This window comes from Danio aesculapii, chromosome 4 (genome assembly GCF_903798145.1).
Source record: "Danio aesculapii chromosome 4, fDanAes4.1, whole genome shotgun sequence".
Lineage (NCBI taxonomy): Eukaryota > Metazoa > Chordata > Actinopteri > Cypriniformes > Danionidae > Danio > Danio aesculapii.
The window spans coordinates 41,029,421-41,052,538 of NC_079438.1; the positions used below are offsets into that span (position 1 = coordinate 41,029,421).

The 23,118-nt window shown below is 36.8% G+C and overlaps 1 protein-coding gene across 3 annotated transcripts in view; it reads left to right on the plus strand.

The window, feature by feature from the left end:
- The window catches only part of bltp3b (bridge-like lipid transfer protein family member 3B), a 71,675-nt gene that overhangs the window by 29,420 nt on the left and 19,137 nt on the right, over window positions 1–23,118 (plus strand). The window contains exons 4-18 of one of the 3 annotated variants that reach the window (XM_056455657.1): window positions 69–160; window positions 2,529–2,718; window positions 2,802–2,942; window positions 4,780–4,950; window positions 5,147–5,327; window positions 5,417–5,500; window positions 5,586–5,732; window positions 8,080–8,189; window positions 10,048–10,189; window positions 10,288–10,481; window positions 12,655–13,991; window positions 17,128–17,276; window positions 22,178–22,329; window positions 22,475–22,625; window positions 22,714–22,761. In XM_056455657.1, coding sequence (XP_056311632.1) covers window positions 69–160; window positions 2,529–2,718; window positions 2,802–2,942; window positions 4,780–4,950; window positions 5,147–5,327; window positions 5,417–5,500; window positions 5,586–5,732; window positions 8,080–8,189; window positions 10,048–10,189; window positions 10,288–10,481; window positions 12,655–13,991; window positions 17,128–17,276; window positions 22,178–22,329; window positions 22,475–22,625; window positions 22,714–22,761 — 3,289 coding nt within the window. The remainder of the gene's footprint in view (window positions 1–68; window positions 161–2,528; window positions 2,719–2,801; window positions 2,943–4,779; window positions 4,951–5,146; window positions 5,328–5,416; window positions 5,501–5,585; window positions 5,733–8,079; window positions 8,190–10,047; window positions 10,190–10,287; window positions 10,482–12,654; window positions 13,992–17,127; window positions 17,277–22,177; window positions 22,330–22,474; window positions 22,626–22,713; window positions 22,762–23,118) is intronic. The other 2 variants (XM_056455658.1, XM_056455659.1) reach the window with 2 other exon arrangements.

Sequence of the window (23,118 nt, forward strand, 5' to 3'; positions counted from 1 at the left end):
CTCCTTACAGTAAGGGCAGGTATAGTTTGTGCATATTAATTATTGCCGCTATAAATCATATCTTTCAGTCTCTGGATAAAGTTGTCATGGAGATGAGCACCTGTGACGAGCCGCGCTCTCCCAACGGCCCATCACCCATAGCAACAGCCTCGGGTCAAAGGTCAGTTTCTCCTGATGTCCTCAATCCACCTTGATCCATATCTCTGCCTGCTTCCTGTTTTCATCAGAAACTGGGATAAACCTGTACAAACAAAAAGAGCTTCGAAGAGCCATGGAAAATATTCTTGTTTCTTCTGTTTCTATTTTAATTTTTTCTATATATATTTGTTTGTTTTTCTGCACTAGATATAGTTTCTGTCTTAGTATTGTGTAAAACGTCCACACACCAAGCACAATACTACACTAGACCTGCTGATTTTCAGTAAATATTTATTAATCATTTAAATGTTTAGAATGTATTTAAGAACATACTGATTGTTGTTTTTATACAATAGAGTTCATCACAGATCCAAAAGTTTTAAATCTTTACTAAGACTAAAATACCCAAGACATGTCACTCATATCATTTTCAGTGGTGAAAAGTATAACGGTCAATATAGTGAATAAAGCCCGCCTTCTAGTACAGCAGCCAATCATAGATCAGTATTTGATGAATAAAGCCCGCCTTCTAGTACAGCAGCCAATCATCGATTGGTATATGATGAATAAAGCCTCGCCTTCTAGTACAGGAGCCAATCATCGATCGATGTAGACTGACGATACTCTGGGGAGGAGCTCGGACCAGACATAAGTTTCTGCAGATTTTGGGTGATTCTGACGTTTAGATATGAAACTAAAGAGAGAGTTCTTATTTTATTGTTGATTCCAAATATGTGATTTAATCATAAGCTTGGCTAGCAGTTTTTGGAGAATTTGATGTTTCTCAATTCAAACAGAATGCCTGAGCATACTGTCCGAAAGGTGTTTTAAAGATGGCTGCCGAGTAGAATGACTTGCCTTGACTTTGGTCTTAGTATTTATTTTCAAACATAAAATTTTTTACATTTTTACAAACAATAGCACAGTGGATGGAAAAACTTGAATCCATATATAAAGTAGAATATATGACTGCTCCACTTCAATTGAAAGTGGATATTTTTAAACAAAGATGGGCACCTGTTACTATCTATCCTAACATGGCAACAGGACATAGTATTCCCAACTGTATCCTATGAAATTTGAAAATAATGTATGTGTCTTCTTGTAATTTGTTTTTATTTACTGGTAGTGTTACTTGTTATTAGTATTTATTGTAGTTTATTTTTTACTTTTTTTTATATTTTAACAACTACAGCTGTCGTTGACCATTTAGTTCTTTAAAATGTTTTAATGTAAAAATAAATAAAATAAAAAATAAATAAAATAATGTTTTTACATGAATCTGGCCCACAACATGCTTGAGATATTGATTGCAAACATTCTGAGTCTTTATAACAATAAAACTCTATTAGTCAACTTTAGGTAATTAAACTCATGGAAATCATAAGTTGTAACTGTTTTTTGGAGCTATTAACTAATGAAGTTCAGTTCATTTAATGAACATTGACATAACATCTGTAACAATTATACTGTAGCTATTTCTCACTGCTAATGGCAGCTAATCAGTCCCTCCAGGATTGTGAAAACAATCAGTAAAAAAACAAATGCAATCTCTTTAAAATGTGCAACATTTGCTTGATTTAGCATTAAAATCAGAGGTCCTGTAGGGTCTGATTAATGTATTAATAGTGTTTACTGATTTTGAGACGAAGGAGATTTTATGATGCAATTTCGTATTTATTGTAAGTTAATAAAACAAAATTTACTCTGAAAATGTACATACAATATACACAAATGTATTCATGTTATTATACTAGTTAAATCAACCATATTTCTGCAGCTTAAAGGGCCATTTACACAGAACATGGTTTTTCATTCCAATGTGCTACTTTTCCATAGTTGCTCTATGTGAACGCACTTGATGGACTTACGTTACCATTATTATTGTGTCTTTTGCAGCAACTTACACATGGGCATCTTTGATATGATGTAAATTTAAACATTTACAGTGTGTGCCACTCATCAGTGTCAATTCCAAAGCAGTGAACCAATCGGAAGAAATCGAAGGCAGTTTCTGTTTAGTAGCAAGTTCTCATGACAGATTTATTTGATGACAACATGGTGGAGGAGGAGCTTTTCAAAGCATTCCTGAGTCAACACCAATAGTCTAGTGGGTAATGTAGACAAATAGCACATTGTGCTCACGGTGACCTGAGTTTTAATTCCGACTCTTTTGCCGATTCTTCCCTCTCTCTCTGCTCCTCACAAATTCCTGTCTCACCTCTCTATTGTCATATTCATAAAAGCTGAAAAAACCTCCATCTTACTTTCATGCAAAGATGCGTTCATGTGTGAATGGTCCCTGTGTCAATACTGTGATAATACCAAATATCACGATCAGAAACGATTTGATTCCGTCAACCTTGCGTTTATTTTGAATCTTTCTTCAGTGAATATGGTTTTGCAGAGAAAGTGGTGGAGGGCATCTCTCTCTCTGTGAACTCCATAGTGATTCGCATCAGCGCCAAAGCCTTCAATGCATCCTTCGAGCTCTCGCAGCTTCAGGTCAACAGCGTCAACACCAGCTGGACCACTGGTGACCTCCGATACACACGAATCCTGGACCCCACACGAGGAGAGGTGACTTTATATACATCCCTATAGTTTCACGAAGGGACTGTGGTGTGTATTATGTGTTGTGGTAACACTATGATGCGCTTTAGATCCTAACGTTTAAGGAAGTGAGCTGGCAGATGATCAGAATTGAAGCAGACGCCATCCAGAACACTGAACATGAGGTCGTCAGTGCCCCAATACGCCTCATCACCAACCAATCGAAGATCAGAGTCACTTTAAAAAGAAGGGTAACCACACATATGTTCATTACACAGTGTTTTTTTTGTTATTCTTTAGTAGATGGGCACTGAGCTCTGCAGGCAGCTGGGATTTGTTTCTCTGTTGGTAGTCTGAATATTGGCAGATGATTAGAGGAAGGCTTTGTTTTGGTCGCATTTTGCATCACACACAAACAGACTCATTGATTTAGTCAAATTTTGTACGGTGTGGTCTGAAAGAGCATTGAAATCTGGCTTATTTCAAACCATCTTTTAAATGAATTGGTTTTAATGTTTGAAATGGGAAAATCTTATAAAGTAATCATGTACAGTTGATGTCTTGAATTATCAGCCCCCTGAATTATTAGCCCTCGTTTATTTTTTTCCCCAATTTCTGTTTAACGGAGATTTTTTCAACACATTTCTAAATATAATAGTTTTAATAACTCATCTCTAATAACTGATTTATTTTATCTTCACCATGATGACAGTAAATAATATTTGACTAGATATTTTTCAAGACATTTCTATACAGCTTAAAGTGACGTTTAAAAGTTTAACTAGGTTAATTAGGTTAACCAGGCAGGTTAGGGTAATTAGGCAAGTTATTGTATAATGATGGTTTGTTCTCTAGACTATCGAAAAGAAATATAGCTTAAAGGGGCTAATAATATTGACCTTAAAATGGCTTTTAAAAAATTAAAAACTGCTTTTATTCTAGCCGAAATAAAACAAATAAGACTTTCTCCAGAAGAAAAAATATTATCAGACATTCTGTGAATTTTTTCTTGCTCTGTTAAACATCATTTAGGAAATATTTAAAAAAGAAAAAAAATCAAAGGGGGGCTAATAATTCTGACTTAATAATATAATAATATAAAAATATTATGACGCAAAATAAAAAAGGCTGCTTTATTTGTAGAAAAATGACTAAAATCAAAATGAAGTTAAACAAATAAGTTAAATAAAACTAGAACACTGCTTTCATTAAAGTCAAATACGAATCAAATTCTTAAAAAATGTCTACACAAACAATTAAACAGTTTTTTTATTTAATAATGTAATGCAGTTTTCATAAGAATCAATGTAATAACATTTTGTAATTTCATTGAGAATGAATGTAACATTTGCTAATGTAAATAAACCAAAACATTTCAAACCTTAGAAGCATGTATTTTACATTCAATTACTCCACAACAAATTCTTAAACATTTAGGAATCTCTTTAGGAATGGAAAAATAATAGCGAAAACCAACAAAAATTAAAGTGGCATTCACTATAAGCATTTTTCATAATAGACATCAAGCACATTTAATTTCTAAAATATTTTCATAAATGTACACACAGCTTTTAATATTCAATTTCACAGTATTTCCTATTTGATTTGTTCCTCTCTCTGTTTTGTTTCTTTTAGCTTGGCTGGAATAAAATATATATTATTATAACCCCCTTAAGAGGTTTTTATTTATTTATTTTTTATTGGCTACCGAAAAACCACTGCTATCCAATGATGTTTCTAGTTAACCTAACTTGCCTAGTTAACCTAATTAACCTAGTTAAGCCTTTTAATTGCACTTTAAGCTCAATACTAATATCTTTAAAAATGACTAGTAAAATATTCTGTACTGTCATCATGACAAAGACGAAATAAATTAGTTTTTAAAACTCTTATGTTTAAAAATTAATAGGGGAAAAAACAACAACTTCTCTCTATTAAACAGCACTTGGGAAATATTAGAGAAGAATTCAAATTTCCCAGGAGGGCTAATATTTTTGCCTTCAACTGTGTACGGTTTCAAATTTATGTTTTCCTATTGATTTAAATAATGTTATGTTCGTCATGATTCTATACATGTGTGTTTTCCAGATGAAAGACTGTAATGTGATTGCATCAAAGCTGATTCTGATCCTGGATGACCTGCTCTGGGTGCTGACGGACTCTCAGCTCAAGGCTATGGTGCAGTACGCTAAGTCTCTCAGTGAATCCATGGAGAAATCAGCTGCACAGAGAAAGACCATGGCCCCTGACACTACACAGGTGCGAGTTTGAGAACACTTCCCTGCCTCCTACCCCAAATCACCACCACCAACTACCTTTTTTTTTAAATATACATGTTTTATTCTTGAAATAATGCTTTGCTGTCTCCTACTGGTTGTATTTTTAAAGTTCTGTTTCAGATGTCTGTATGTTTAGTGTTATTGATGCTTTAGTTACAGCTGATTGATGTTTTTAGGTGACACCGGCGCCCCCCACAGCCCAGCAGGTGCGCACGCAGCAGGCTTCAGCCGCGGCTGATCAGAGTGCTTCCATGGCACGGCTCTTCACCTCCTATGATGTTCGTGAGACGTCACACCACCTCCAGATCACACACTTGGACCTGCATATCTGCGATGACACCAATGCCAAGGACAGAGGTACCACATGTTCACTCATGACATGATACAGTTAACATCCGCGTTTGGGGGTGTTATTCTAAAATATGTCTTTTCTTTTAAATATGCAGGAATTAATAAGAGATTAGATGGTGGTGCAATGCAATTGTCTTTCAGTTCTATCAGCTTGGACTATTACCCCTTCCACAAAGCTGGTAATACATTAAATACATTACTTGTACTATACTGTTGAAGAGGAAAGTATTTGTGTTATTAAAAGATGATCTTTTTGTGTCTCAGGTGAGGGCTGTATGCACTGGATGCACTATGGCGAAGCAACCAAATCTCGTGAGACCTGGGCGCGTTCTCTCCTGGACGAGTTTAAGTCTAATGTGGATATGCTGAAAAACGCAGTCAGCGGACAGTCCCAGAGCTCCCCTCAGCACGGTGAGAACAGCATGCCTGTTAGCACACTCTAATTGGCTCACTGTTGCTGAAAAATTTTAAAACGGGTGAATGTCATTCCTCCTTTCCTAATGTCTAGATTATATTTGACCTAAAAATCCAAGCAATAAAAATAAGAACCTTTTTTGTGCACTCATAAATCTTATATTTTGCACTTAGAGAAGTGTTTTTAGAACAATTATGCTCTTTTGCAATTAATTTTCCATAATTAATTTAATGCAATATATATATTTGTGTTTTTTTTAATTAAACATTTATAGTATTTGCATTAATATATTTAGTCACAAGCTATTTTTCCATCCACCTATTTTTATGCACATTTTGGATATGCGCATTAAAAAACAGTTAATGAAACGCCAAGATGTTCATACATTTTGAAAAAAACGTATGTACAAAACTGAGTAGGATACTCTTATCTTATTCGATAAGAAAAGATGCGCATAAACTACGATGAAAAGACTTTTACCAAACAAATTCCAGTATGTGCATTAAAAAAATCATGTGATTTTGTTAAAAGAGATCATGTGATGATAGAAATGTGTGTGAAAAACTAAGTGTGTCTTACTGTAGTTTATTTTCAGTTTTAACAACTTTATCAATCCCACCAGGGGCTTTTAAATTAGGGCAGTAGCATCATGATACAACAAACACATAAAGAGACAAATCACTTACAAACAATATTAAAAAGCACAATTCAGTATACTTCTTAAATAGCACTAAAAAACAGCTATAAGAATAGACCCATACATTAAAAAAGTGAAACTTGCTAAAATGTAAGGTTATAAAGCCTTATTGCCTCAGGAACAAATTTGAATTTATATCTGTTAGATCATTTAATGCTTCTAAACCTTCTTCCAGAGGGCAACAATGCAAAAAAAAGGCTTCAGAGGATGGGAATCATCTCCTATCACTCTTTGAATTTTCTTTATCATTTGCTGTTCATGTAACTCTGCTAGACTCTGCTGATTATGTTTCTCTGCTACAAACCAATAATCTTGGAGCAAGTCTTTTAAAGGCGATTTTTTTTTTGTCTCTAATGGAAAGTGAAGAGAACCAGCATAAAAAGGAAAAGCTTAATGTACTCTCTCAGCAGGCTGAGCATATTGTAAAACATGTAAAATGTTGTTTTGGTCATTCTAAAATGCCTCAACCGTATCAGTATTAGTATTATTATATTATTAATTGCCTTCAGAACTGGCAAGAGCGTCTGTGCTCCACGTCTCACACATTCAAACACCACCACGCATTCATTGCATGTCGGCATTTGTCTTCTGAGGCGCAAGTCATTTATTAAATGAATAAAGATTCACACAGCTTCTCCTACCACAGCAAATTCCGTTTTTACTGTTGATATTTGGCGCCAGTTAATCAGGAAGTGACGATTTTGTTCTCTTTGACTACGTGGATGGAAACGCTGCTTTATTTGCATGTCTTTTTAGCTACAATCCAGTTTTGCGCATAGATTTTATTCGCATCTTTGGATTGAAACATAGCTAGAGTCATCTTTTTAGAGCAATGCATTAGTAGTGTTGTGAAAATGAGACATAAAACACTTCTAGATGCTTTAAGGACACAAGAATTGGACAAAAAATGTATATTAAACATGAAAATAACACAAAAAACTACAAAAATATGATTTGATTGTTGTTTTTTAATGGATTTTTGGTTGAAATATGAACTAGACATTAATTATTTGATTGACAGCTGTCATTCATAGATTTATAGATCTGGATATTTCTCCTCCCTTCCAAGCGGTATTTCTATAACAAGAATTTGTGGCACTTTATTTTAAGGGCTCTTCACAAAGACTGTAGGGCACTTTCAGACACACAATTATGGGTAGCAGTGTTCATGGCTAGCACAAGTTTTCCATGTGGCCACTGAGAGTGCAGCAGAGTCTTTGTAAAAGGGCCTTTAGCTGAAGTGTTACTTTTGTTTTAGCTCAGTAGTGGAGTATGGCTAATGTTTGTGAATATAGCTTTATTTTAAAATCTATCAAGTGTATTTTATCAGTGGTCATTATTTAAGTGTGCCCTGGTAGCAGCTAACACCTGTCCTAGTTTGAGAGGTTTTGTGCGTAATGGGTTCTGTGTCCCCAGTCCATCAGTCCATTGTCTTAGAGGCGCAGGGTGGAGGGATATTGGTTAGAGAGCTGGACTCAGGCCCAGATGGCTTGTGGCCACTCTCTCCCACGGCCAACTGCTGCTGGTGTCTGGAGACAGGTACCTCTCTGGTGTGCGTTTGAGGTGCCTCACAAACACATGGCTGCGGTTTGTGCAGATGGTCCACTGGGATTTGTGATGTCTGAGTTTGTGTGTGTTTTCCACAGGAAAGATCTCCACCAGCTCCAGCACTTCCTTCTCACCCCCACCTCCACCGAGAACTCAACTCATGTCCAGCTCAATTGTGCTGCGGATGGCAGACTTTAGCATCTATCAGGTATTGTATTGGGGGAAGACGTACATACAGTGCTCAGCATACACCCCTCACAAATCAATCTTTTAAATGTATATTTTTAATAGGAAGCTATACAATATTATATTTGTGCATATACATTAGATTAGTCAGTACTGAAGCCAAATCTGGAGATTATCCAACAAAAATAACTTGCGATAACGGTCCAAAAACGAGTACACCCCAAATTTATAATTTATATGTTGTAGAAAAATATTAAATACAAATTTTTTGCATTAATTTGCATGAATTTATTTGTATTATCTGTCAATTTCTGAATGTTTGGTGACAAAATATAATTTTAATAAATATATCTGTTTGATAAATCTGTTTTGTTTAAATTCACCAAAATACATTGACTATATTCACTAAGAAATGGATACAAATATTCATATTCAAAATGGTGTATACTCAATTATACTAGCTGATTATTTATATTAGCTGATAAATATAAAAAATATAAATATAAATATTTCAAAATGTTAGATTTTAAACAGTGAACAGCTGACTTTATTTTAAAAACTTCATACAAGTTTGATCTGATCTTAGAATGGCTTACTCAAAGCAAAAAAAGCAATAATTTCAAAATTGCAAGGTGATTACATAGACCTATATTCACGATTTCACATAATTCAGCATGCCAAAGATAAATTATTTCCTTTTCTTCTCATAGCAAATTAACAAGCAACTTGACTGTTGAATAAAAATTCAAGGGTTGAACAACGAAATGGAATTTAATTAACAAACAAGTTAAATAAATGTTAAATAAAATAAAAATGAAAGAACTAAGAACTGAAACCAACTCAAATGTTCTTGAATAAAACGTGTGACAGTAATGTGCATATTTACAAATATGTAGTTTGCAAAAAATCATTTTAAGAGGTTTTTTGACAGTTCAGAACCACCGTACAAGCAAAAAGCTAAATACAAGAAATACAAGGCTGTTTCTCAATTGTAAGTATGACGAGAACGAACTTGCATTCTCATGGAGATTGGTCTTGCAATTCTGTTCAATTACATAATCTATCGGACTAATTTTGATATCGGACCGATGACGATAACATTAAAAATAGTATTTATCAGCCAATAGCGATATGGTCGATAATATATCATGCATCCCTAGCTTTGGTAGACACTTGGCCTTAAAGGCAAAATTATTAACCCTTCTGTGGAAGTTTTATTCTTTTAAAAAATATTTTCCATGTGATGTTTAACAGAGCTAAACATTTTCACAGGATTTTCTATGATATTATTGTCTGTTCTGGAGAAAGTCTTTTTTGTTTCAATTTGGCTAGAATAAAAATAAATAAATAAATTAAGGTCATTATTATTAGCCTAATTAAACATCCATAGTTAGCTTAATTACCTTAGACAAGTCTAAGATAAATTGGACTTTAAGCTCAATGCTAGTATTTTGCAAAATAACTAGAAAAATGTTATGTACTGTCAACAAGGCAAAGACAAAAGAAATTAGTTATTTGTTATTTAAATTATGTTTACAAATGTGTTGAAAAAATATTGTTTAAAAAGCAATCAAAATTTACAGGAGTGCTAATCATTTTGACTTCAATTGTACATAACGCAGATTTGCACAAGCTTTAATAAAAAAGAAATAAAAGTGAGCCCAAATGAGTTTTATTCTGTGGTTCAAGTCTTTTCATCTGCAATAGCTATTTTGTATTTTGTAACTCGCATGCAGATTTGATGTAACATGTGGTGCCAGGTTTTATATCAAATTACAGTTGTCCAGTATTCCAGATATAGTCATACTGTATTTGAGTAAATGATGACTTTCCATTGATGAGAAACCATTTAAAAGTTAAAATATTTGACTATGTTGAAGGTGTCTTCAGCAGACCAGCCACGCTCTAGTCCTCAAACCATGATATCCTGCAATAAGAAATCCCTCTATCTCCCCCAAGAGATGCCGGCTGTTCACGCCGAATTCACGGAATACTACTTCCCAGATGGCAAGGACTATCCAGGTAAAACAGAAGTGATCCCATCCATCAGAATGTTCACCTTATACTGCTTCTACTCGAGCATTCTCTGAATTGACAATGAACAAACTCTCTCCCTGCAGTCCCTTGTCCCAACCTCTATGTACAGTTGAACGCACTACAACTGGTGCTTGACTCGAGAAGTCTTGTTTGGCTTAATCTGTTCGCACTGGACCTTCGGCAGAGTTTGGAGCAATTCATGGATCTGTACAAACTCAATGACTCGCAGAAACCTGAAGAACATGTAGATATCAGAGTGGATGGACTCATGCTTAAGGTAGAAATTTACTGAAGTTTGTAAACTTCCTGTGAAATTTGGGTTGACAGTTTTATCTCAGATTATGTGTAGCTAATGGAGTGGTACAGTTACAGTATGGTACTGTTTAGTACGGGTCACCTTTTATCAGGCTTTCCACCTTTATCTCCAATGCCAAAGGGTACCCTTTTTTTAGGCATGGTGTACGACAGAAAGTTGCAGTCAATGTCATTCTTGCTCGAGGAAAAGTAAAGCTGTACGGTTCATTTACATATCATATGAGAAGCAATTCTAACAAAACAGATGCTTTATACACATAAATACTTTTGTACAAATGTTCATTACTAACGTTTCTATGAACAGGATTTGATTATAACTGCAGATCAATGATGCGATATAGCCTACTGTAACGACCGCAATTATATAAAATAAATAAATAAATAAATAAAACATATATGAACACATACAGCCCCTTACAGTCTCTGAAGTTTTAGCAATTACAGAAAAACTACACACAGCATACATTTAGGCCTTATTTGGATTCAAAAACAACACACAACACATAGCAAACCTCTCGTCTGTATCATTAATCTCCGTCAGCAAATTGTTAACCAGTTAACTTATTCCGAGTTCAGAATCGTCCAAAAAGGCAATGATAGTAATTAAAAATGGCAGTTTGTTCATGTTTTTGGCACTTCAGTAATTATGCGCATGTTATTATTATTATTTTGAGCTTAAGTTCGTTATTTCAAATATAGACACGTGGCGAGCGATCGCAAATGGTGCTCTCTAGAGAAAGTGAAACCACTCGCTTGTAGATGACCTCGTAAACAACAACAGGACACACGGCAGATTCTGTTCTTCTTTTTGCTTTGTGGCTGTTCATCGACACAACGAAAAGGTTTGTTTGAGCTCAGGTCGACTATGTTTTGCTGTTTTATATATATATATATATATATATATATATATATATATATATATATATATATATATATATATATATATATATATATATATATATATATTATTCTGATGTAATGTCTCGGCTGTGTTTTTAAAAATGGTTCTTTGTTTTCATTCTTCTGGCTTGTGCACGCGCTAGTGACGTTTCTCTGTAAACCATTAGTGTTCAGCTGCACGTTTCGCTTCGCCTTTTGGTACCCTTTTGTTGTGCTAGGTACTCTTTGGAAAAGGTACCCAAAAAGTGGTAGGGAACGATTCGCTTTTAGGTACCTTTTGACAGTGGAAATGGACATAAAAGCGTATCGAACTGTACCATACTGTACTGTACCACTCAGTGGAAATGGGCTATTAGGTACCTCATGCTGACCAATGTTGACCATGTACATGCAACCTCTTTCCTAGGTGTTGGTGTAAACAGTAGAGTGTTAGCAAGCTGCCTAAGCTTTTGTACTGTAAGGCAAATAACTTTGGTTCAGAAATTGAGGTTGTACACTAATGTACCTCAAATTCAAATCTGGAGAGCAAGATAAATGTGTGTTCCGAGTTACTGTAGACAATTTTACACAGTGTGGTATGGCATGGTTCAGTTTGGGATGACTCGCTTTTGGGACCTTTTCCTCTGCATTCTGTACTTGTAAGTGGTATTTTTTTGTTCCACCTCAGATCAGGTTCCAAGCAGCCGTGACATTACCAAAACTTGTACACACCCTATACACACTCTGCTGTTCACCGATTGGTTCAAGAAAATCATCACTACTAGAATCACTACCATTGTCATTGGATTCATGACATGAGCCACCAAACCTACTATATTTAAATAGCCAGCAGCTGCCACTGCTGCAATTTTGGTTCCTAAAACTAAACTGTTTTTAGAACACTGCAAGAAAAAGACACCTGAAATGGCAGGATCAATAGAAAAGGTGTGGATGTTACACTTGTTGGTAGCCAAGGAGTAGATAGGACGACCTAGAATGAAAATCATGACATTTAGTAAAGGTGGCACAACTACAGCAATAATACCTCCCACTTTACGCAGTACTAAGCTGCAGTTGAAATGCAATTGGAACCAAGCCATGCTAAACCGTATCATACCACACGGCTTAGAGGTTATTTGAAGTGCTAAAATCTGCAAGGCTGGATTTGAGGAACTCTATAGAATATGCCTTTTAGCGCCTTTTTGCATATAAATAATAAAAACTTGATAATAAACTGTGTGTTTTAATGTTTGTAGCTGGTGATCCCTGCAGACCATGAGAAGACTCAACCTGATCAGCCCCGTTCTGTGTCAGTGCAGACCTCAGAGATGGTAGCAACTAACACGCGTCACTCTTCAGCATGCTCGCGATCAAGTCTGGAATCCCTCTTACAGGCCTTCCAGGAGCAACCCTTCTTCACCTCCCTCTCTTCTACCTTCCCTCGAGCCCCAAGCTCCTTCTCTGTGCTCCATTCTGTCTTCCAGCGGCACGCTCATGAACAGGACACCCGTGTTCATGATGTGTACCGTGGCCTCGCTCCACCATCTCTCTCCACCAATGCCCTCAAAACACCAGCAGCCACCGACCTGTGGGCCATGCATTTCTCTCAGTTCTGGGTGGACTACGAGGGCTCCCGCAGTGGCCGAGGTCGTCCAACACCTTGTGTGGATTCCTTTCCTCTGACACTTTGGGTATGCCACCCTGCCCGATACACACAGCACCATGAGCGACTCAAAGTGGGGCCAGGACTGTTGCCTCGGAGTGAGTCAGCAGAAATGGCCAATCGTCTGCAGAGGAAGAAGCTTCTTAAAGAGTACTACAGCGCTAATGCATCTCCCAGTGACACACCAAGCAATGGCCTCCACAAACCACAGTCTCTAGATGGCCTATTCAGTGACTCCTCTTCATCTCTTCCCCTTGCTTGTTCAGCAAATGAAGTAGACGTGCAGGTGCTAGTTCATGTTCAGAAACACCTGAGCGCTCAGGTGAGCCACGGGCAGTATGTGTTCCTGCTCAGACTGCAACATGCTGTGAAAACTCTGCAGCGCACTATACAGCAAGATCTGGAGCAGTACGGCTCCAAGCGCCAGGGTCCCACACAACCCTTCAGTGCCTGTGTGGGTGTGCTCATGAAAAGTGCAGAAGTTGCTCTTCTCCTAAAGCCTATTCCCCAACCAGATTTTAGCACCAGCCCCTTGAACTCTGACGTCTCGCCTTCAGAAAGCAGGGCCACTCTTGAAGCTGGGAGTGAGGTGAGCGAGGGACATGAGAGACCCTCGGCTGCAGGAGAGGGTACTCGAAATGTGGATCAGCTCCTCTGCGCAGATAGAAATTCCATCAACGCATCTCCTCTCCTTCCGTCCTCGTCTTCTGCTCTGAGAAAAGCGTCTATGGATGAGAGGAGTAGTGTGGCTTCTGGAGGGAGGGTACCATCTGAGGAGAAGAAGGAATTGAGGGAGGGATCACCCGATGGGGATACTAGCAATGAAATATCTCAAGGTGGAACTTCTGTAGTGGATCCCATCTCTGACACTTCTTCAAGGGAATGGAATGACAAGAGTCAGGGAGCCAGATTGCCTCAGTCCATGTCCAGGTATTGCATTGTTTGTGCATTTAGAACACAACTGCCAAATTTCTTCCTCCTTGTTTTTATTTTATTTATTTATTTAGAAATTTCAGTAGAGCTAATTGGTCCTGCCCAAATGCCTTTTTGTGTTCTCCTTAGAGTTTCATGGACTGCTGGACAGTTGACCAAAGTGTACCTTTCATTAAAATATGCAAAATGAATGTTTATGAGCCCCACAGGACCAGGGTAGTAACGTTTGAAACACTTTGAGTATGTAACCCATATAACCCAGCACAGTTCTGTTCTTGGAGAATCCCAGCACCTTGATACTGATTTTATCCCCAAACCTAATTAAACATAGCCCAATCAGCTAATTGAGATCTTCAGACCTACTGGAAATTTCCAGAAAGTTGTGTTAAAACAAGTTAGTTAATCTCCTGAGTAGGGTTGCATCAGCTGTTCGTAAGTTCTTTCTTAAACTGGAACGTAAAGTCCACACTAGAGGCTTAGTAACTGCTAGCTAGTTTGTTACTAAATGTGTTCTTACTTCTGTTGCACCTGATGTTTTTAAGGCAAACCGTATTTAGTAGGTCATTAGCTCTACGTAAAGTCATAAGTTGTGGCATTGAATGACGCAATATACAATAAAAAGCATTTAAATGGTTTAACAGCTTTAAAATTCGGCAACTAATGCATCTACAAGTAACTGTCCTATGAAAATGAAATGACGAACTACATTTTTACATTACATTACATATCAGTCAGGCACTATAACAGATGCACACACCTGCATCACGAGCCGTGAATTCATGCAAAATACATTAAGTTATCAAAACATTAAACTTGTTTTTTTTATATCCTATACATAAAAGAGATAAGTGCCGGGAGAAGGGCTCCATCTTGAATAAATTCTCATTTTAATTTATGGATATAATTAACACAGAACACTTATTGAAAGAAACTCGTACAAACCAAATCATGAGAGATTTGGGAGTGAAATAAGGTGGTGAGTGGAGGGAGATCTTTCTTTATCATCATCGTGAGCTCCTCTATGTAAACTAATCTCGCTGTCATCTCTTTTCTAATGTTATTCATGGGGGGGAGGCTGCCATAAATATTTAGTTGGAACGTAGCGTTAGGTTTAAACTAAGTTCAGTGGTGCAACACAAATGTTTAGTAGTGCGTAAGTTGTGTAAATGTCCCTTTAAGTCACAACTAGGCTACGTTTTAACTTCCGCACTTCTGGTGCAACCGGCCCCTGGAGCAGGACACACCTGCCCTAAGCAATTGCACGTAATAATATGCAAAAAAAAAAAGAGTGACTATTTATGCCAGAATTTGGAAGCACTAGCCAGGGGTTTATTTATTCTAACCTGGAGCAATTTTTTTCTAACTTTACAAAAAGAAACAAACAAATAAATGTGAATTTAGTGCATTTCCATTGAATTGTTAGAGAAAATGACTGTAGTATTGGTAACCTAGCAACCAACAGTAAACAAGGAAAGTTTAATGGAGACAGCTGATTAGTCTGATTAGTTAACGTTAATTTGGGTGTAATGTTTGCCACGTGAGTTTATTTGGCCAGTGTGTTTCCATCTCCCATTATTTGCACTAACCCCGTTTACACTTCAGAACCACCTCAAGCAAGTTTCTTTTTTTTTTTTTGTGAATTAATGGGTTTAAGTGAAATTGTGAAATTGAAGTTGGTGTTTCCATCACTCATTTCTCATGCATCACTTCAAAATGCGCATTAACACAGGGTGATGAAATCCTACCTACTCATCCAAATGTAGTTATATCCAAATCAAACTAAACTCTGGAAGATACTAGTTTACCAAAAAAATAATAATTCTGTGATTTATTCTCCCTCCTTTTGTTTCACATTTATATAGAGGTTCTTTCTTTTCTTGAACAGTAAATAAAATATAAGAATGTCAAAGTCTATAACCATTTATTTCCATAGCATTTTTCATTGCCCTTTTTAGCTGCAATCCAGTACTAGGAAACATCCGTACACACTCATTCACACACATACACTACAGCCAATTTAGTTTATTCAATTTACCTATAGCACATGGACTGTGGAGGAAACCAGAGCACCTGGAGGAAACCCACGCCAACATGGGGAGAACATGCAAACTCCACACAGAAATGTCAACTGATTCACCCGGGACTCTAACCAGCAACCTTCTTGCTGTGAGGCGACAGTGCTAACCACTGACCACACACCCCGATAGCATTTTTACTACTATAAAATTCAATGATTGCCATTTCTTCAAAAAAAACCTTCTTTTGTGTTCAACAGAAGAAAAGAAACTCATAAAGATTCGAAACCAGTTTTGTAATAGTGAAATAATTTATCCCTTTAGGCCACAAGAGTTGCAAGTTTGCACAGTAAGTGGTGCAGAGCCTGTAAAATATCTCTCTTCTGAAGGGTATCCCGTTTTGTGTCCAACAGGTTGATTAGATTTCAAGTTTTCATGAGGTTAAGAATGTGTATAACAAGTGTATTGTCAAGCTTTAGAGATACACCTTTCACTGCGTAAAAGTGGTCTTCATTCCAGGAATGTGGTTTTGTAGCAATGTTTTATTGAATATAAAGGAAATTGATGCAAAAGAAATAACATTAAATGCTATTAGAGTACGCCTGTGTGCATTTGAGAGTAAAATCCAATGCACAACAGTATTCTTTGACTGAATGTGACCTCTGGGCATATGTGTGTCTGTTCACTCTCTCTCTTCTGAAGGAAAGGCAGTTTTTCAGTGGTCTCTGACCTCTTATCCTCCACGCACAGCAGGTCTACCTCCTTATATTCCATGTCCAACATGTAAGACACCCTCTGTAGGACTCTGTGGCCATCTGTGTATGCGTGAATGTTTGTGGACAAAACCGTGGTGTTGTGACTGTAACCATTTCACACTAGCTTGTCCCTTGTAGTAATGTGTGTAGGACTGTGGACGTGTGCAGGGTTTGCCGATTCAATCTCTGATTGGTGTTTTGATTTTGCTAGAATTTTTTCATACTTGCACTCAAACTCTTTTTTTTGTTGTTGTTGTTGTTGTATTGGTCTCAGTGTTTTTCTTTTCTTTATGTTATCAATCATGGGCTCATCCACTTGTGCTAGAACTCACTGTTTCTATTCCTTTCGCATGTACTCTGCAGTGGTCGTTTGATGCAGGGCAAGTCGCAGTCAAGTTTCTCAGTGTCCTATAAGAATATGAAGAAAAGTCCTTCACTACAGTCTTTGGATGATCTCTCCATGGACAGCTATCTACTAGAGGACTGTGACAGCTACAGCCTGCTGGACAGAGGTACATGCACAAACACGTTTCTCTTGCAGTTGATTCATTTTAGGTTTGTCACCACAAGGTGGCAGTATTGCAGCATAAATCTTTTTATGCTATTTTGTTCCTTTGCTGGAGTTGTATGAGTTTTTTTGTTCTCAACTAGAAATCCATTAGTTCCCTTGAATTTAAAATAAAGCTTAGTATCAGTATGTTAGTCTTAACAATATCTATAAGATAGTGTTCTCTGTGGTTCTCCATGATGATATAAAACATCTAATACTTACAGTTGGTCACTTCCGCCTAAATGAAAAAATTATATTTTGATGTCATCACGTACTTCAGTTTCTCATCAAGTCTTGTGGCCAATCAGATGTTCTATAGCAGGAGTCGGGAACCTTTTTTTTTAGCAAATAGCCATTTCGTTTTTTTTGGCAAATGCGTATTTTTAAAGAGCCATTGGGCTGTATTTATACAGTTGAAGTCAGAATTATTAGCTCTCCTGAATTATTAGTCCTCCTGCTTATTTTTTTCCTCAATATCTGTTTTAATAACTCATTTCTAATAACTGATTTATTTTATCTTCACCATGATGACAGTAAATAATATTTGACTAGATATTTTTCAAGACACTTCTATACAGCTTAAAGTGACATTTAAAGGCTTAACTAGGTTAATTAGGTTAACTGGGCATGTTAGGGTAATTAGGCAAGTTATTGTATAATGATGGTTTGTTCTGTAGACTATCGATAAAATATATAGCTTAAAGAGGCTTATAATTTTGAACTGCTTAAAACTGCTTTTATACTAGCCAAAATAAAACAAATAATAAATTCTCCACAAGTAAAAATATTGTCAGACATACTGTGAAAATGTCCTTGCTCTACTATAAACAATACTGGTTTAAACAAATCTTTTATTTACTGTATGTCCATGCACAATTAAAAAATAAATATGAAGCATCACATGTTGAGCAAGTTCATGAATGAATATCTGGTAAATAAACTCTTCTTTTTGTTCTGAAAATCATTCATTCATTTTCTTTTCGGCTTAGTCCCTTTATTAATCTGGGGTCGCCACAGCGGAATGAACCGCCAACTTATCCAGCATTTGTTTTATGCAGCGGATGCCCTTCCAGCTGCAACCCATCACTGGGAAACACATACACACTTATTCACACAGACATGCATATACACTACGGACAATTTAGCCTACCCAGTTCATCTGTACCACATGTCTTTGGACTGTGGGGGAAACCGGAGCACCCGGAGGAAACCTACGCGAACGCAGGGAGAACATGCAAACTCCACACAGAAACGCCAACTGACCCAGCCGAGGCTCGAACCAACGACCTTCTTGCTGTGGGGCGACAGCACTACCTACTGCGTCGCCACTTCTGAAAATCAACACAATTTAAAAAACTAAACATTTTACTATTATAAAAATGAACAGTTACTTCAACTGATTCAAAATAATGTATGCAGCAGCGTTTTAATTTTGGCTAGTTTTAAGAAACAAAAAGCATATTTTACTGTTATTAAGAAAATAAAGGGCAGACAATTTGTGTTTTTTATGGTAGCTAGATAAGAAAGTTGTTTACCTTTTATTGGTGTTGCGATTCAAGTTTATCCACAGCAACACACGTGTCGAACTTCCTTTTATTGTGAACTGAGCTTTTATTAATTTTGTATTTAAAAAAAATACAATAAAAAGGGAATTGTAATAGGATTTTTTAATAGGAAACTTCTAGTGACCACTTTTTAAACTGTAAAATATTATTGAAGAGAGAAAGCTGGAGAGCCATGTATTTTTGGTCAAAGAGCCACATGTGTCAACACAAGTGTATCTGTCTGCGGACTGCAAGAGAGGGGCGTAACATGAAGAGGCAGTACTTGTAGTAAGTTAGAGGTGTAACTTGCAGTTATCAAGATCCGATTGAACCATGCGAGATGTCACGAGATGTTGTTGGCAAGATGGCGGAAATACTTCCCAGAGAACCTTTTCCCCAAATGTTTTCATGAGTTGTCGCCAAATTTATTCACAACCTAGTCATTTGATATATTATTATATTCATTCATTGAGAAACTCCACCTCCGTTTTGTCACAACAGTTAGCCTCCTCTGCGTCGCCCCCTGTGGTGGCAAAAAACACTACAATGGCAAGCACACCAAGTATGAAATCCTCAACTTGTGGCTGTATGTTAATAACTGGGATAATTGGGGTAAGTGTAGATGTTAATAACTGTGATAATTGGGGTAAGTGTAGATGTTAATAACTGTGATAATTGGGTTAAGTGTAGATGTTAATAACTGTGATAATTGGGGTAAGAGTAGATGTTAATAACTATGATAATTGGGGTAAGAGTAGATGTTAATAACTATGATAATTGGGGTAAGTGTAGATGTTAATAACTGTGATGGTTGGGGTAAGTGTAGATGTTATTAACTGTGATGGTTGGGGTAAGTGTAGATGTTAATAACTGTGATGGTTGGGGTAAGTGTAGATGTTAATAACTGTGATAATTGTGGTAAGTGTAGATGTTAATAACTGTGATAATTGGGGTAAGTGTAGATGTTAATAACTATGATAATTGGGGTAAGTGTAGATGTTTATAACTGTGATGGTTGGGGTAAGTGTAGATGTTAATAACTGTGATAATTGGGTTAAGTGTAGATGTTAATAACTGTGATAATTGGGGTAAGTGTAGATGTTAATAACTATGATAATTGGGGTAAGTGTAGATGTTAATAACTATGATAATTGGGGTAAGTGTAGATGTTTATAACTGTGATGGTTGGGGTAAGTGTAGATGTTAATAACTATGATAATTGGGGTAAGTGTAGATGTTAATAACTATGATAATTGGGGTAAGCGTAGATGTTTATAACTGTGATGGTTGGGGTAAGTGTAGATGTTAATAACTGATGGTTGGGGTAAGTGTAGATGTTATTAACTGTGATGGTTGGGGTAAGCATAGATGTTAATAACTGTGATAATTGGGGTAAGTGTAGATGTTAATAACTATGATAATTGGGGTAAGTGTAGATGTTTATAACTGTGATGGTTGGGGTAAGTGTAGATGTTAATAACTGTGATGGTGGGGGTAAGTGTAGATGTTAATAACTATGATAATTGGGGTAAGTGTAGATGTTAATAACTGTGATAATTGGGGTAAGTGTAGATGTTAATAACTATGATAATTGGGGTAAGTGTAGATGTTAATAACTATGACAATTGGGGTAAGTGTAGATGTTAATAACTATGATAATTGGGGTAAGCGTAGATGTTTATAACTGTGATGGTTGGGGTAAGTGTAGATGTTAATAACTATGATAATTGGGGTAAGTGTAGATGTTAATAACTATGATAATTGGGGTAAGTGTAGATGTTAATAACTATGATAATTGGGGTAAGTGTAGATGTTAATAACTGTGATGGTTGGGGTAAGTGTAGATGTTAATAACTATGATAATTGGGGTAAGTGTAGATGTTAATAACTGTGATGGTTGGGGTAAGTGTAGATGTTAATAACTATGATAATTGGGGTAAGTGTAGATGTTAATAACTGTGATGGTTGGGGTAAGTGTAGATGTTAATAACTATGATAATTGGGGTAAGTGTAGATGTTAATAACTATGATAATTGGGGTAAGTGTAGATGTTAATAACTATGATAATTGGGGTAAGTGTAGATGTTAATAACTGTGATGGTTGGGGTAAGTGTAGATGTTAATAACTATGATAATTGGGGTAAGTGTAGATGTTAATAACTGTGATGGTTGGGGTAAGTGTAGATGTTAATAACTGTGATAATTGGGGTAAGAGTAGATGTTAATAACTGTGATGGTTGGGGTAAGTGTAGATGTTAATAACTATGATAATTGGGGTAAGTGTAGATGTTAATAACTATGATAATTGGGGTAAGAGTAGATGTTAATAACTATGATAATTGGGGTAAGAGTAGATGTTAATAACTATGATAATTGGGGTAAGTGTAGATGTTAATAACTGTGATAATTGGGGTAAGTGTAGATGTTAATAACTGTGATGGTGGGGGTAAGTGTAGATGTTAATAACTGTGATGGTTGGGGTAAGTGTAGATGTTAATAACTGTGATAATTGGGTTAAGTGTAGATGTTAATAACTGTGATAATTGGGGTAAGTGTAGATGTTATTAACTGTGATGGTTGGGGTAAGTGTAGATGTTAATAACTGTGATAATTGGGGTAAGTGTAGATGTTAATAACTGTGATGGTTGGGGTAAGTGTAGATGTTAATAACTGTGATAATTGGGGTAAGTGTAGATGTTAATAACTGTGATAATTGGGGTAAGTGTAGATGTTAATAACTATGATAATTGGGGTAAGTGTAGATGTTATTAACTGTGATGGTTGGGGTAAGTGTAGATGTTAATAACAATGATGTTTGTGTTAAGGGTTGTGATAGATATAGACGTTAATAGCGATGAGGGTTGGGTTTAGTTGTAGAGTAGGTGTAGACGTTAATAACTGATGGGTACAGGGCAATCTTGCCAAGAACGTAGTTTTGACATGTGGGTCTTCATAACTTCAAGTTACGTCTACTACAAGTTACACCCCTTCATGTTACGCCGCTGTCTTGCAGTCCACAGACAGACCCTTCTCACTCAACCACTCTCGCTGGCAGAGCTTGATAAAAAGGAAATGCTATTGGCTGTTTTTTAAAAATATTAGAAGCTACTGCCTGAAGAGCCCTGTCTTCAAGTTTTAGTTGAAATTATGTCATACATTGAGCAGAAATACACATTTCAGAGCGCTTAATGGGATCTTTAAGTTTTATCATTAATCACAGGCTATATTAATGTGAGGGAAAAATGATTTGCTATATATGACTCTGTATTTGCTGTTACACTCAACAAACATGATAATATGCACATTTATTTTGTTACAGATGATGTATCGATCTCTGGTTTTAAGGAGGCATTGAATGAACATATTTCCGCAGAAGGCTCTGTGGCTCTTGCTCAGGAGGCAGATGAAGCCCAGTCACCTGATGCCATCAGTGCTGCCTCTCAGAGCATTGACGAACCCATGAAAGACCTTGTAATAACCTCTTTTCAATCTTTTTTTTTTTGCGTCTTTTTTGTGATCAACTTCAAATTTGAATAAGCAGTGACCTTGATATTTAGGAAATTGTTGATTGGTTGATAATTGTGATCTCTAATTCCAGTATTATGCGTGTTTGCAGGTGTCTGTGCTGGTTATGAAGGTTCACTCAGTCTGCTGTTCTCTGGATCTGAAGGGTGATGATACAGCTGTAGCTCTGGAAGTGGGACGGGTTCGACCCAATCAGCTCGGAAATGTCAGTTTGCGGCAGTATCTTAGCAACCGTAGCCTGGGTAAGACAGGTTGACACATTTGTTTGTGTGTGTTTGAGTGTGTGCCGTCGTTACGCCTGATGAATACTCACTGTTTGCGTTTCTTCAGGTTTAGTGTCTTCTGCATCAGTCGCTCAGAGTGGTGAAGGTACTTTAAGTGTGTATCTTCATATATTTGCATAGTGTGTGTTTGTGCGCATGTTTGTGAGTGCAGACCCTGTCTGTGAGTTTGCATGAGTTGTGTGTGTTGTGTGCACTTTTTGGTTTGAACTATAGACTGTTAAAAAAAAAGAGAGAGAATCCCACATTGACCCTTCGCTAAGCCACACCCGAAAACCGCCACACACCAATTGTGCCATAGCAACTGTAGCTACGCGTAGGAGGCCTGTCAAGCTTTCGAGCCAGGGAAACAAGCCAAAGCATTGTGCATATGGATTATGCAAATCTGATACCCGGTATCCTAAAAGTTTGGACGGGGTGGTGAAATTTTTTTCTCTTTTCAAAACCTAAAACC